General features: G+C 69.4%; 1 protein-coding gene and 1 long non-coding RNA gene across 2 annotated transcripts; one reads left to right on the top strand and one right to left on the bottom strand.

Moving 5' to 3' along the window:
- Positions 1-57: 57 nt before the first annotated feature.
- On the top strand, positions 58-5,207 carry LOC138063972 (vacuolar fusion protein MON1 homolog B-like). The gene is made up of 5 exons (XM_068924209.1): positions 58-103; positions 810-1,118; positions 3,141-3,948; positions 4,663-4,810; positions 4,901-5,207. Exons 2-5 carry the CDS (start codon positions 833-835, stop codon positions 5,078-5,080), a joined length of 1,422 nt encoding a protein of 473 aa, XP_068780310.1. The 5' UTR covers positions 58-103; positions 810-832; the 3' UTR covers positions 5,081-5,207.
- On the bottom strand, positions 3,797-5,558 carry LOC138063973 (uncharacterized). The gene is made up of 3 exons (XR_011137196.1): positions 5,293-5,558; positions 4,778-4,986; positions 3,797-3,931 (listed from the first exon to the last, which is right to left on the bottom strand). It is a non-coding gene; the product is annotated as an uncharacterized lncRNA (long non-coding RNA).
- Positions 5,559-13,193: the final 7,635 nt, after the last annotated feature.

Genomic DNA, 13,193 nt, shown 5'->3' with positions numbered 1-13,193 from the left:
TGACGCGCGCGGGGGGGGGGAGAGGGGGCGGAGTCGGGAGGCCGGAAGCGGCGGCGGCGGCGGGAGCGGGACGCGCGCGGGGCCGCGACCCCCCGCGCGGATGGTGAGGGGGGGAGGGGGGCGGGGGCGGGGCCGCCCCGACCCCCCACGTGGGGGCGGGGGGGACCAGGGGGCGGGGCCGGGGGGCGGCGCTGGCGTTGGGCCGCGCGGGGCAGGAGGGGGCGGGGCTTTTGGCGGGGTGGCTGGCGGGGGCGGGGCTCCCCGCGATGGGGGGCGGGGCTTGGAGGTGGGCGGTCTCCCGAGGGGGGCGGGGCCAGGTGGGGGAAACGCTCGCTGGGAGGGGGCGGGGCCTTAGGGGGTGGGTGTGGATCGGTGGTGGGCGTGGCGGGAGGATGAGGTGGAGGGAGGTGGGCGTGGCTTGAGGGTTGGGCGCGTTGGGGGCGTGGCTTTCGCGGCTGGGCGTGGCCAGGGAGTGAGGCGTGGCTTCATGGGCGTGGCTCAGTGACGATGGGCGTGGCCGGCTGTTGGGCAAGGCCCGAGGATGGGTGTGGCCGGAGTGTGGGTGTGGCCTGGTGGCGGGGCGGGGCTGGCGGTTGGGTGTGGTCGGGGGGGTGTGGCTTTGAGGACGGGCGTGGCTTGGAGGTGGGCGTGTTGGGAGGGTGGGTGTGGCCCGGTGGTGGGCGTGGCGGGCTGGGCTGGAGGGTGGGCGTGGTCAGAGGGAGGGCGTGGCCTGGTGTTGGGCGTGGCCTGGTGGCGGGCGTGGCCTGGTGGCGGGCGGAGCGGAGGCCCGAGCAGCCGCCGGTGGGCAGGTGTCGTCGTCGTCGTCGGGGCCATGGCGGAGGCGGCGGCGGCGGTGGAGGAGGAGGAGGGCGGCGGCGGCGGCGGCCCGGACGCCTGGGCCCCCCCGGGCGGGGGCGGGCGTGGCGGGGGCGAGGAGGACGTGACGGCGGCGGGGTGGCGGGCGCGGGGCACCCACGTCTTCGTGCTGAGCGAGGCCGGGAAGCCCATCTACTCGCGGTACGGCGACGAGGAGGCGCTGGCGCCCACCATGGGCGTCATGATGGCCCTGGCGGCCGTGCTGCAGAGCGCCGGCGACGCCCTCCGCGCCATCCGCTCCGGTAGGCGCCCGCCTCCCCCCCCCCTTTCCCCAAAATGGCCCCCTTCCCGGGAGGTGGTCACCCAAAAATGGCCCCGTTCCTCCAAAATGGCCCCCTTCCCGGGAGGTGGTCCTCCAAAATGGCCCCGTTCCTCCAAAATGGCCCCCTTCCTGGGAGGTGTTCCCCCAAAATGGCCCCGTTTCCATGAGGTGTTCCTCCAAAATGGCCCCCTTCCCGGGAGGTGGTCCCCCAAAATGGCCCCGTTCCACCAAAATGGCCCCCTTCCCGGGAGGTGGTCACCCAAAATGGCCCCGTTTCCATGAGGTGTTCCTCCAAAATGGCCCCGTTCCTCCAAAATGGCCCCCTTCCCGGGAGGTGTTCCCCCAAAACGGCTCCGTTTCCATGAGGTGTTCCCCCAAAATGGCCCCCTTCCCGGGAGGTGTTCCCCCAAAACGGCTCCGTTTCCATGAGGTGTTCCCCCAAAATGGCCCCCTTCCCGGGAGGTGGTCACCCAAAACGGCCCCGTTCCTCCAAAATGGCCCCCTTCCCGGGAGGTGTTCCCCCAAAACGGCCCTGTTTCCATGAGGTGTTCCCCCAAAATGGCCCCGTTCCTCCAAAATGGCCCCCTTCCTGGGAGGTGGTCCCCCAAAACAGCCCCGTTTCCATGAGGTGTTCCCCCAAAACGGCCCCCTTCCCGGGAGGTGGTTCCCCAAAAACAGCCCCATTCCTCCAAAATGGCCCCGTTCCTGGGAGGTGGTCCCCCAAAAACAGCCCCGTTCCCCCAAAATGACCCCCTTCCCAGGAGGTGTTCCCCCAAAATGGCCCCGTTTCCATGAGGTGTTCTCCCAAAACAGCCCCATTTCCATCAGGTTTTCCCCCAAAATGGCCCCATTTCCATGAGGTGTTCCTCCAAAATGGCCGAGTTTCCCCAAAATTGCCCCCTTCCCGGGAGTTGTTGCCCCAAAATGACCCCAATTCCCCAAAACTTCCCCGTTTCCATGACATGTTCCCCCAAAATGGCCCCCTTTCCTGGGAGGTGTTCCCCCAAAACGGCCCCGTTTCCATCAGGTTTTCCCCCAAAATGGCCCCGTTGCCATGAGGTGTTCCTCCAAAATGGCCCCGTTCCCCGAAAATGGCCTCTTTCCATGAGTTGTTGCCCCAAAATGACCCCAATTCCCAAACACTTCCCCGTTTCCATCAGGTGTTCCCCCAAAACGGCCCCGTTTCCATCAGCTGTTCCTCCAAAATGGCCCCAGTTCCCCGAAACTTCCCCGTTTCTGGGAAGTGTTCCCCCAAAACGGCCCTGTTGCCCCAAACCGGCCACATTTCAGTGCCACCAACCCAAAAGCTTCTCCAGAAACACCTGTATTTCGTCACCGGGATCCCCAAACACCTGTATTTCGTCACCGGGAGCTCCAAACACCCATATTTTGTCCCTGGAACCCCCAAATCCTGCCCAAAACGCCCATATTTTGTCACCGGGACCCCTAAACACTCGTATTTCACCCCCAGGACCCCCCACCCCTTCCCCACAACACCTGTATGTCGTCCCTGGGACCCCCCGAACCCTGCCCAGAACACCCATATTTTGTCACCGGGATCCCAAACACCTGTATTTTGTCACCGGGAGCTCCAAACACCCCTATTACATCACCGGGACCCCCCAACCCTGCCCCAAAACACCCGTATTTTGTCCCCAGTGTCCCCAAACCACCTGTATTTCGTCACCGAGAGCTCCAAACACCCCTATTACATCACCGGGACCCCCCAACCCTGCCCCAAAACACCCGTATTTTGTCCCCAATGTCCCCAAACCACCTGTATTTCGTCACCGGGAGCTCCAAACACCCCTATTACATCACCGGGCCCCCCCCGCCCTGCACCAAAACACCCGCATTTTGTCACCGGGACCCCCAAACCCCCGTATTTCGTCCCCGGGCTCGCCGAGCCCTTTCCCGCGACAGCCGTACACTGTTGCCGGGATTCCCCCCCCCCCCCCCCCCCGGCCGGGTCAGTCGGGTGACAAGCGTCCCGTACCGGCAGAGGACCGTACGCTGGTGTTCGAGCAGCGAGGCCCGTTGTTGCTGGTGTCGGTGTCGCGGAGCCGTCGCCCGGCGGCCCAGCTGCGCCGCCAGCTGGCCTTCGTCCACGAGCAGATCCTCAGCCTGTTGACGGGGGGCGGCATCGCCCGGGTGTTCGCCCGGCGTCGGGGCTACGACCTACGGCGCCTGCTGGCCGGAGCCGAAGCCGTGCTGGACCGGTTGTTAGCCGGGCCGGCGGCCGACGGTCGCTTACTGTTGGCGGCCGCCCCCGCCGTCCCGTTGCCGGCCCCGTTGCGGCGGGCGGTGGGGTCGGCCCTGAGACAGGCGGTGGCCGCCGCCGCCGCCGCCGGCCCGGCCCTGGCGTTGGTGGCGGCCGGCGGGAGGTTGGTGACGGCGGCCCGGCAACGGGCGTTGGCCGACGAGGGTCGCCTGCGGGCCACCGACCTGCACCTGCTGCTCAACCTGTTGAGCGGGGCGGCGTCAGGCGGCGAGGTGTGGACGCCGGTGTGCCTGCCGGGTTTCAACGCCGACGGGTATTTCTACGCCTACGCGGCGGGTTTGGGCGAGGAAGGCGGCGAGGCGCGGGTGGTGCTGCTGTCGACGGAGCGCGAGGGTTTCGGGGCGGCGGCCGGCTGTCGGCGGCGGTTGGAGGCGGCGCTGCGGGCGCGGGGGGCGCTGGGGCAGCTGGGCGCCTGTCTGCGGCGGGCCGGCTACGGGGCCGGGCGGGCCGGCGCGGCCGAGCTGCGGCATTTCCTCTACAAGCCGTTGGAGGGGCCCGAGGAGACGCGGCAGCTGGCGCAGTTCACCAGGTGTCGGCGGGGCGTTTCGGGGTTGGGGGGGGACCGCGGCGGGTGTCGGATCTGGGGTGTTCCGGGGACGCGGCGGGTGTCAGAACTGGGGTGTTTCGGGGACGCGGCGGGGGGCAAAATCGGGGTGTTTGGCGGCGGGGGGCGAAATCGGGGTGTTTGGGGGAGGCGGGTGTAAAATCTGGGGTGTTACAGGGACGTGGTGGGTGTCAAAATCGGGGTGTTTCGGGGACACGGTGTTAAAGCTGGGGTGTTTCGGGGACATGGTGGGTGTCAAATCTGGGGTGTTTTAGGGATGTGGGTGTCAAAATCGGGGTGTTTTGGGGACATGGCGGGTGTCAAAATTGGGGTGTTTTGGGGACACAATGGGTGTAAAATCTGGAGTGTTTGAGGGACATGGCGGGTGTTGAAATCGGGGTGTTTGGGGGACACGTTGGGTGTCAAATCTGGGGTGTTTGAGGGATGGACGCGGTGGGTGCCCAATCTGGGGTGTTTTGGGGACATGTTGGGTACCAAAATGTGGGTGTTTTGGGGACGTGGTGGGTGCCAAAGTCAGGGTGTTTTGGGGATGCGGTGGGTGTTAAACTGGGGGTGTTTCGGGGACACGGCGGGTGCCAAAATCTGGGCTTTTCAGGGACTTGGTGGGTGCCACACTCGGGGCGGTTTCGGGGCCGGCGCGGTCCGCCTGGGGCGCCTGACGGCCCGCCGTACCCGCAGCCCCGACCTGGAGGAGCCCTACACCAGCGAGGAGGAGCGGCACCGCCTGTTCGACCTCTACCACTACCTGCACAGCCGCGTGCACAACCCCAGCCGCCCGCTGCGCCTCATTTACCACGTGGCCGAGAAGGAGACGCTCTTGGCCTGGGTGAGCGCCGGGCGGGCGGCGGCTGGAGAGGAGGTCGGCCGTCAGTAGGTTTCAGAGTTAACGGCGGGTGCCGTCTCCGCTGCGCGGCAGGTCACGAGCAAGTTCGAGCTGTACAGCTGCTTCAGCCCGCTGGTGACGAAGGCCGGGGCCATCGGCGTCCTCACCAAGCTGCTGCGCTGGATCAAAAAGGAGGAGGATTGGCTCTTCATCCGCTTCCCGCCCGAGTACAGCGCCGCCGGGCGGCCCGAGGCCCCCGAGGCCGAGGCCTGAGCGCGTCCCCCCCCACCCCACCCACCCACCGACCACCCCCGCTGCTCCCAGAAGCCTTTGCGCCTTGGCCCGAACGGCTCATTAAAAGCCAGAGAGAAAAAACAAACGAAAAAAACAACAACAAGAACGGGTTGAAACGGGCTGGTTTGGGGGAAGAGCGGTTGGGGGGCGGGCCCAGGCGTCCGGGCGGAGGGGGGGGGGGTGGGACGCACCTCTTGGGGAGGGGGCGGTTTCGCAGTGTTCGCTGGACGGTGAGGTCACGCCGCCGGTGATGTCATGCCGGAGTGATGTCGCGCCGCCGGTGATGTCACGCCGCGGTGGTGACGTCACGCTCAGGCCCAAATCTCCCTCTTTTCACCACCCCCCGCTTCGCCCCCCCCCACACATCTCCACCATTTTACCCCCCCTCGTTGTCCCCTCCCCTCCCCCATTTTGCCCCAATTTTGTCCCTTTTTTGCCCCCTCGTCACCCCCTTCCCCCGCTGCCATTTTACCCGCTTTCTTGCCCCCACATCCCCCATTTTGCCCCAATTTTGCCCCCTTTTGGCCCCCTCATCGCCCCCTTCCCCAGCCACCATTTTACCCCTCTTGTTGCCCCTCCCGTCCCCCATTTTGCCCCAATTTTGCCCCCTTGTTGCCCCCTTCCCCAGCCACCATTTTACCCCCCTTGTTGCCCCCTCCCGTCCCCCATTTTGCCCCAATTTTGCCCCCTCGTTGCCCCCTTCCCCAGCCACCATTTTATCCCCCTTGTTGCCCCCTCCCGTCCCCAATTTTGCCCCCCTCATCACCTCCTTCCCTCAGCCATTTTACCCCCCTTGTTGCCCCTCCCGTCCCCCATTTTGCCTCAATTTTGCCCTTTTTTTGTCCCCCTCGTCGCCCCCTTCCCCCAGCAGCCATTTTACCCCCCTTGTTGCCCCTCCCGTCCCCCATTTTGCCTCAATTTTGCCCCAATTTTGCCCCCTCGTCGCCCCCCTTCCCTCAGCCGCCATTTTACCCCCCCTTGTTGCCCCCTTCCCGCCATTTCCTTCCCTCTCCCCCCCCCCCCTCCGGCCGCCGCCTTTTTCCCGCCTTTTCCCGTCCCCTCAGCGCGGCCCCGCCTCCCTCAGCCTGGCCCCGCCCCCTCCCTCAGCTCGGCCACGCCCCCCAACCCCCGGGCGCCGCTTGCGGCCGTTGGCGGCGGAGGGAGAGGGGGCGTGGTCTCCGGGGGGCGGGGGCGTGGCCACGAGGGCGGGGGGCGGCGGTTGGAGCGAGCGCGCAGGCGCGCGCGGCGGCCGCGGGGGGGGAGGGGAGGCGGCGCGCGGCGGCCGTTGAGGAGAAAAGGGCGGGAAGCGGCGCGCGCTCCCGTCAGGGCGGACATGGAGGGCGAGCGGCAGGGTGAGGGCGGGGGGGGGGGGCGCCATGTCGCCTCCCCCCTGAGGGGACGCGGGTGTCATCGCCTCCCTGTCACCCCGTCGCCATGTCGCCTCCCCCCTGAGGGGACGCGGGTGTCACCGTCGCCCCGTCGCCATGTCACCTCACCGTGAGGGGACGCGGGTGTCACCATCGCCCCGTTGCCATGTCGCCTCACCGTGAGGAGACGGGGGTGTCACCTCTCCCTGTCACCCCGTCGCCATGTCGCCTCACCGTGAGGGGACGCGGGTGTCATTGCCTCCCTGTCACCCCGTCGCCATGTCGCCTCACCGTGAGGGGACGCGGGTGTCACCTCTCCCTGTCACCCCGTCGCCATGTCGCCTCACCGTGAGGGGACGCGGGTGTCATTGCCTCCCTGTCACCCCGTCGCCATGTCGCCTCACCGTGAGGGGACGCGGGTGTCACCGTCACCCCGTCGCCATGTCGCCTCACCGTGAGGGGACGCGGGTGTCACCTCTCCCTGTCACCCCGTCACCATGTCGCCTCACCGTGAGGGGACGCGGGTGTCACCGTCACCCCGTCGCCATGTCGCCTCACCATGAGGGGACGCGGGTGTCACCTCTCCCTGTCACCCCGTCGCCGTGTCGCCTCACTGTGAGGGGACGCGGGTGTCACCGTCACCCCGTCGCCATGTCGCCTCACCGTGAGGGGACGCGGGTGTCACCTCTCCCTGTCACCCCGTCACCATGTCGCCTCACCGTGAGGGGACGCGGGTGTCACCGTCACCCCGTCGCCATGTCACCTCACCGTGAGGGGACACGGGTGTCATCGCCTCCCTGTCACCCCGTCGCCATGTCGCCTCACCGTGAGGGGATGCGGGTGTCACTGTCACCCCGTTGCCATGTCGCCTCCCCCCTGAGGGGACACGGGTGTCGCTGCCTCCCTGTCACCCCGTCACCATGTCGCCTCACTGTGAGGGGATGTGGGTGTCGCCGCCTCCTTGTCACCCCATCTCTGTCCCCGTGTCACATCCCCTTGTCACCCTGTCACCATATCTCATCCCCCAAAGGGACGTGGGTGTTGTCACCTTCTTGTCACCCTGTTGCTGTCCCTGTGTCACCTCTCCTGGTCACCCTGTCGCTGTCCTTGTGTCACCTCTCCTGGTCACCCCATCACTGTTCCTGTGTCACCCCTGTCACCATGTCGCCTCCTCCCGAGGGGATGCAGGTGTTGCTGCCTCCTTGTCACCCCATCGCCGTCCCTGCGTCATCTTCTCTCGTCACCCCATCGCCCTGTCACCCTGTCACCGTCTCCTTGTCACCCCGTTGCGGTGTCGCCTCCCCCCCGAGGGGACGCGGGTGTCGCCGCCTCCTTGTCACCCCGTCTCTGTCCCCATGTCACCTCCCCTTGTCACCCTGTCACCATGTCGCCTCCCACTGAAGGGACGTGGGTGTTGTCACCTTCTTGTCACCCTGTTGCTGTCCCTGTGTCACCTCTCCTGGTCACCCTGTCACCGTGTCACCTCTCCCTGAGGGAACGTGGGTGTTGTTCCTTCTTGTCACTCTGTCGCCATCCCCATGTCACCTCTCCTTGTCACCCCCGCCACCCTGTCACCGTCTCACCATCTCCTTGTCACCCTGTCACCGTTTCACCTGCCCTTGAAGGGACGCGGGTGTCACCATCTCCTTGTCACCCTGTTGCTGTCCTTGTGTCACCTCTCCTTGTCACCCCATCACTGTTCCTGTGTCTGCTTATCACCCCGTCGCCATGTCACCTCCCCCTGAGGGGACGCGGGTGTCACCATCTCCTTGTCACCCCGTCGCCGTCCCCGTGTCACCTCTCCTTGTCACCCCATCACCGTGTCACCCCCCCCGAGGGGACGCGGGTGTTGTTCCTCCTTGTCACCCCGTCACCGTCCCCGTGTCACCTCTCCTTGTCACCCCGTCACCGTGTCACCTCCCCCCCCGAGGGAACACGGGTGTTGTTCCTCCTTGTCACCCCGTCGCTGTCCCCGTGTCACCTCTCCTTGTCACCCCGTCACCGTGTCACCTCCCCCCCCGAGGGGACGCGGGTGTTGTTCCTCCTTGTCACCCCGTCGCCGTCCCCGTGTCACCTCTCCTTGTCACCCCGTCACCGTGTCACCTCCCCCCCGAGGGAACACGGGTGTTGTTCCTCCTTGTCACCCCGTCGCCGTCCCCGTGTCACCTCTCCTTGTCACCCCGTCACCGTGTCACCCCCCCGAGGGGACGTGGGTGTTGTTCCTCCTTGTCACCCCGTCGCCGTCCCCGTGTCACCTCTCCTTGTCACCCCGTCACCGTGTCACCCCCCCCGAGGGGACGCGGGTGTTGTTCCTCCTTGTCACCCCGTCACCATCCCTGTGTCACCTCTCCTTGTCACCCCGTCACCGTGTCACCTCCCCCCCCCGAGGGAACACGGGTGTTGTTCCTCCTTGTCACCCCGTCGCCGTCCCCGTGTCACCTCTCCTTGTCACCCCGTCACCGTGTCACCCCCCCCGAGGGGACGTGGGTGTTGTTCCTCCTTGTCACCCCGTCGCCGTCCCCGTGTCACCTCTCCTTGTCACCCCGTCACCGTGTCACCTCTCCCCGAGGGGCCGCGGTTGGGGGAACGGGTGTTGCCCCCTTGTCCCCCCCCCGGTCCCCGTGTCACCCGCACCGCCGAGGGCAGGCGGGTGACGCCGTTCACCGGGCGTCAACCCCGTCTCTCTCCCTCCCCGCAGGGCCGGCCGCCGAACCCCTGGGCTCCACGAGGCCGGAAGCGTCACCGTCACCGCCGTCACCCCGACCCGGACGCCTGGGTCCTTCGGCGAGAGCGGAGGGGAGCGAGCGTCAACCGGACGCCTGGGCCCCGGGGGCCGACGGGCTGCTGGGCCGCCTGCGGGCCCTGCACCGAGGTGAGCGGCGCCGTTTCGGGGAGGGTGTTGGGGGGGGGGGTTGGAGGGGGGGTCTCCCCCCCCCTCAACACCCCCCCCCCAACAACAGCGCGCCAGGCCCGAACCCGGGAGCTGGCGGAGGCCGAAGGCCGCGGCGAGGGGCTGCGCCGGCAGCTGCAGCGACGTGAGTGACCCCCCCCCCCCCACCGCCGCCCCCGTCCCGCCGCCGACCGAGGGGGCCCCGGCGTCCGGGAAGGGCCCAGGCGTCCGGGCGCCCCCTCAGCCCCCCCCACCCCGCCGCCGTCACCCCGCAGTGGAGGAGCGACAGGCGGCGCTGGACGAGCTCTGGCGGCAGAAGCAGGGTGAGGCCGGTTGTTGGGTATTATTTTTTTGGGGGGGGGGTGTTTTCCCAGCATGCCCCGGGGCTCACGCCAAGGTGGGTGGGTGGTGGTGGTGGGGGGGGGGGTCCCGGATGCCTGGGCCCCGCCCCGGACGCCTGGGTCCTTCTGCCCGCAGAGGCGCTGGCGGTGGCTCGGCTGCGCTGGGAGGAGGCCGAGGCCGAAGGGCAGCGGTGAGCGATGGCCGGGGGGGGGGGAGCCGGACGCCTGGGCCCCTTCCCCGGACGCCTGGGCCCCTTCTCCCCAACCCCCCAGCCTCCCCGAGGCATGACCTCCCCCTCCCGGTGACCCCTGACCCCCTGGTGACCCCGACCCTCTGGTGACCTCTGACCCCCCCAATGCCCTCTGACCCCCCTGGTGACCCCTGACCCCCTGGTGACCCCTGACCCCCCAACGCCCTCTGACCCCCTGGTGACCTCTGACCCCCCAACGCCCTCTGACCCCCCTGGTGACCCCTGACCCCCCTGGTGACCCCTGACCCTCTGGTGACCTCTGACCCCCCCAACGCCCTCTGACCCCCCTGGTGACCCCTGACCCCCTGGTGACCCCTGACCCCCTGGTGACCCTCTGACCCCCCCAACGCCCTCTGACCCCCCTGGTGACCCCTGACCCCCTGGTGACCCCTGACCCCCTCAATGCCCTCTGACCCCCTGGTGACCTCTGACCCCCCCCAACACCCTCTGACCCCCTGGTGACCCCTGACCACCTGGTGACCCCTGGTGACCCCTGACCCCCCAACGCCCCCTGACCCCCCCTGGTGACCCCTGACCCCCCGGTGACCCCTGACTCCCTGGTGACCCCCCGCTGACCCCCGACCCCCCCCGCAGGCGCCGGGGGCGGTGGGCCGGGCGGCAGCAGGCCCTGGCCGAGCTGGGGGGGCGCCGGCGCGACCTGCGGCTCCAGCGGCGCCGCCTCAGGTGGGGGCCCCCCCCCTCCCGCGCCCCCCCCACCCCGACACGCCTGCACACGCCACGCCCCGACACGCCCCGACACGCCCCGACACGCCCCAACACGCCTCGACACGCCCCGACACACCTCGACACGCCCCAACACGCCTCGACACGCCGACATGCCCCGACACGCCTCCACACGCCTCCCTGCCCCCCGCCTTGAACCTCCACACGCCCCGACACGCCTGCACAGGCCCCGCCCCGCCCTGCCCCGCCCCACCCCGACACGCCTCAACACGCCCCGACACGCCTCAACACGCCCTGACACGCCCCAACACGCCCCGACACGCCTCAACACGCCCTGACACGCCTCAACACGCCCTGACACGCCCCAACACGCCCTGACACGCCTCAACACGCCCTGACACACCCCAACACGCCCCGACACGCCTCAACACGCCCTGACACGCCTCAACACGCCCTGACACGCCCCGACACACCCCGACACACCTCCACGCGCCTCCACACGCCTCCCTGCCCGCAGCCTTGCACCTCCACATGCCCCGACACGCCTCCACACACCCCGACACGCCTCCACACGTATCCACACGCACCTCCACACGCCCCCCCACACCTCCACATGCCCCGACACGCCTCCAAACGTCATGATACGCCTCAACACGCCCTGACACGCTCCGACATGCCTCCACGCGCCTCCACACGCCCCGACACGCCTCCACACGCCTCCAAACGCCTCCCTGCCCCCAGCCTTGCACCTCCACACGCCCCGACACGCCTCCACACGTATCCACACGCACCTCCACACGCCCCCCCCACACCTCCACATGCCCCGACACGCCTCCAAACGTCATGACACGCCTCAACATGCCCTGACACGCCTCAACACGCCCCCAACACGCCCCTACACGCCCTGACATGCCTCAACACGCCTCCACACGCCTCCACACGCCTCCCTGCCCCCAGCCTTGCACCTCCACACGCCCCGACACGCCTCCCCACGTATCCACACGCACCTCCACACGCCCCCCCCACCTCCACGCGCCCCGACACGCCTCCACACGCCATGACACACCTCCACACGTCATGACACGCCTCAACATGCCATGACACGCCTCAACACGCCCCAACACGCCTCAACACGCCCTGACACACCCCGACACGCCTCCACGCGCCTCCACACGCCTCCCTGCCCCCAGCCTTGCACCTCCACACGCCCCGACACGCCTCCACACGTATCCACACGCACCTCCACACGCCCCCCCCACCTCCACATGTCCCCACACGCCTCCGCGCGCCCCGACACGCCTCCACACGCCTCCACACGCCACCGGCGCGCCTGCCGGCCCCCACGTCCTCCCCAGGGGCTGGCGGGGTGGGGGCTGGGCAGGCTGCAGCGTGTCGGGGCGTGTGGTGGCGTGTTGGAGCGTGTCGAAGCGTGTCGTGGCGTGTCGAGCGGGGCCGTTGCAGGCTGGAGTTCGCGCAGCAGCTGGAGGAGCTCACGGAGGAGCACAAACGCCTGCGGGAGGCGCACGTGAGCCCCGGACGCCTGGGCCCCCTCGCGTCCCGGACGCCTGGGCCCCCCTCGCACCCCGGACGCCTGGGCCCCCTCGCGTCCCGGACACCTGGGCCCCCCTCGCACCCCGGACGCCTGGGCCCCCTCGCGTCCCGGACGCCTGGGCCCCCCTCGCACCCCGGACGCCTGGGCCCCCTCACACCCCGGACGCCTGGGCCCCCTCACACCCCGGACGCCTGGGCCCCCCTCGCACCCCAGACGCGTGGGCCCCCCTCGCGTCCCAGACGCCTGGGCCCCCCTCGCACCCCGGACACCTGGGCCCCCCCTCGCACCCCAGATGCGTGGGCCCCCTCACACCCCGGACGCCGGGGCCCCCCTCGCGTCCCGGACGCCTGGGCCCCCCTCTCATCCCGGACGCCTGGGCCCCCTCACACCCCGGACGCCTGGGCCCCCTCGCGTCCTGGACGCCTGGGCCCCCCTCGCGTCCCGGTCGCCTGGGCCCCCCTCGCACCCCAGACGCGTGGGCCCCTCTCGCACCCCGGACACCTGGGCCCCTCTCGCACCCCGGACGCCTGGGCCCCCTCACACCCCGGACGCCTGGGCCCCCCTCGCACCCCAGACGCCTGGGCCCCCCTCGCACCCCGAACACCTGGGCCCCCTCTCGCACCCCGGACGCCTGGGCCCCCTCTCGCGTCCCGGACACCTGGGCCCCCTCTTGCACCCGGACGCCTGGGCCCCTCTCGCGTCCCGGACGCCTGGGCCCCTCTCGCACCCCGGACACCTGGGCCCCCTCTTGCACCCGGACACCTGGGCCCCCCTCACAGCCCGGACACCTGGGCCCCCTCTTGCACCCGGACACCTGGGCCCCTCTCGCGTCCCGGACGCCTGGGCCCCCTCTTGCACCCGGACACCTGGGCCCCTCTCGCGTCCCGGACGCCTGGGCCCCTCTCGCACCCCGGACGCCTGGGCCCCCCTCACACCCTGGACGCCTGGGCCCCCCTCACACCCCGGACACCTGGGTCCCCTCTCGCGTCCCGGACGCCTGGGCCCCC

Source organism: Struthio camelus, chromosome 38 (genome assembly GCF_040807025.1).
Source record: "Struthio camelus isolate bStrCam1 chromosome 38, bStrCam1.hap1, whole genome shotgun sequence".
Lineage (NCBI taxonomy): Eukaryota > Metazoa > Chordata > Aves > Struthioniformes > Struthionidae > Struthio > Struthio camelus.
This window is presented reverse-complemented; position numbering and strand designations above follow the sequence as displayed.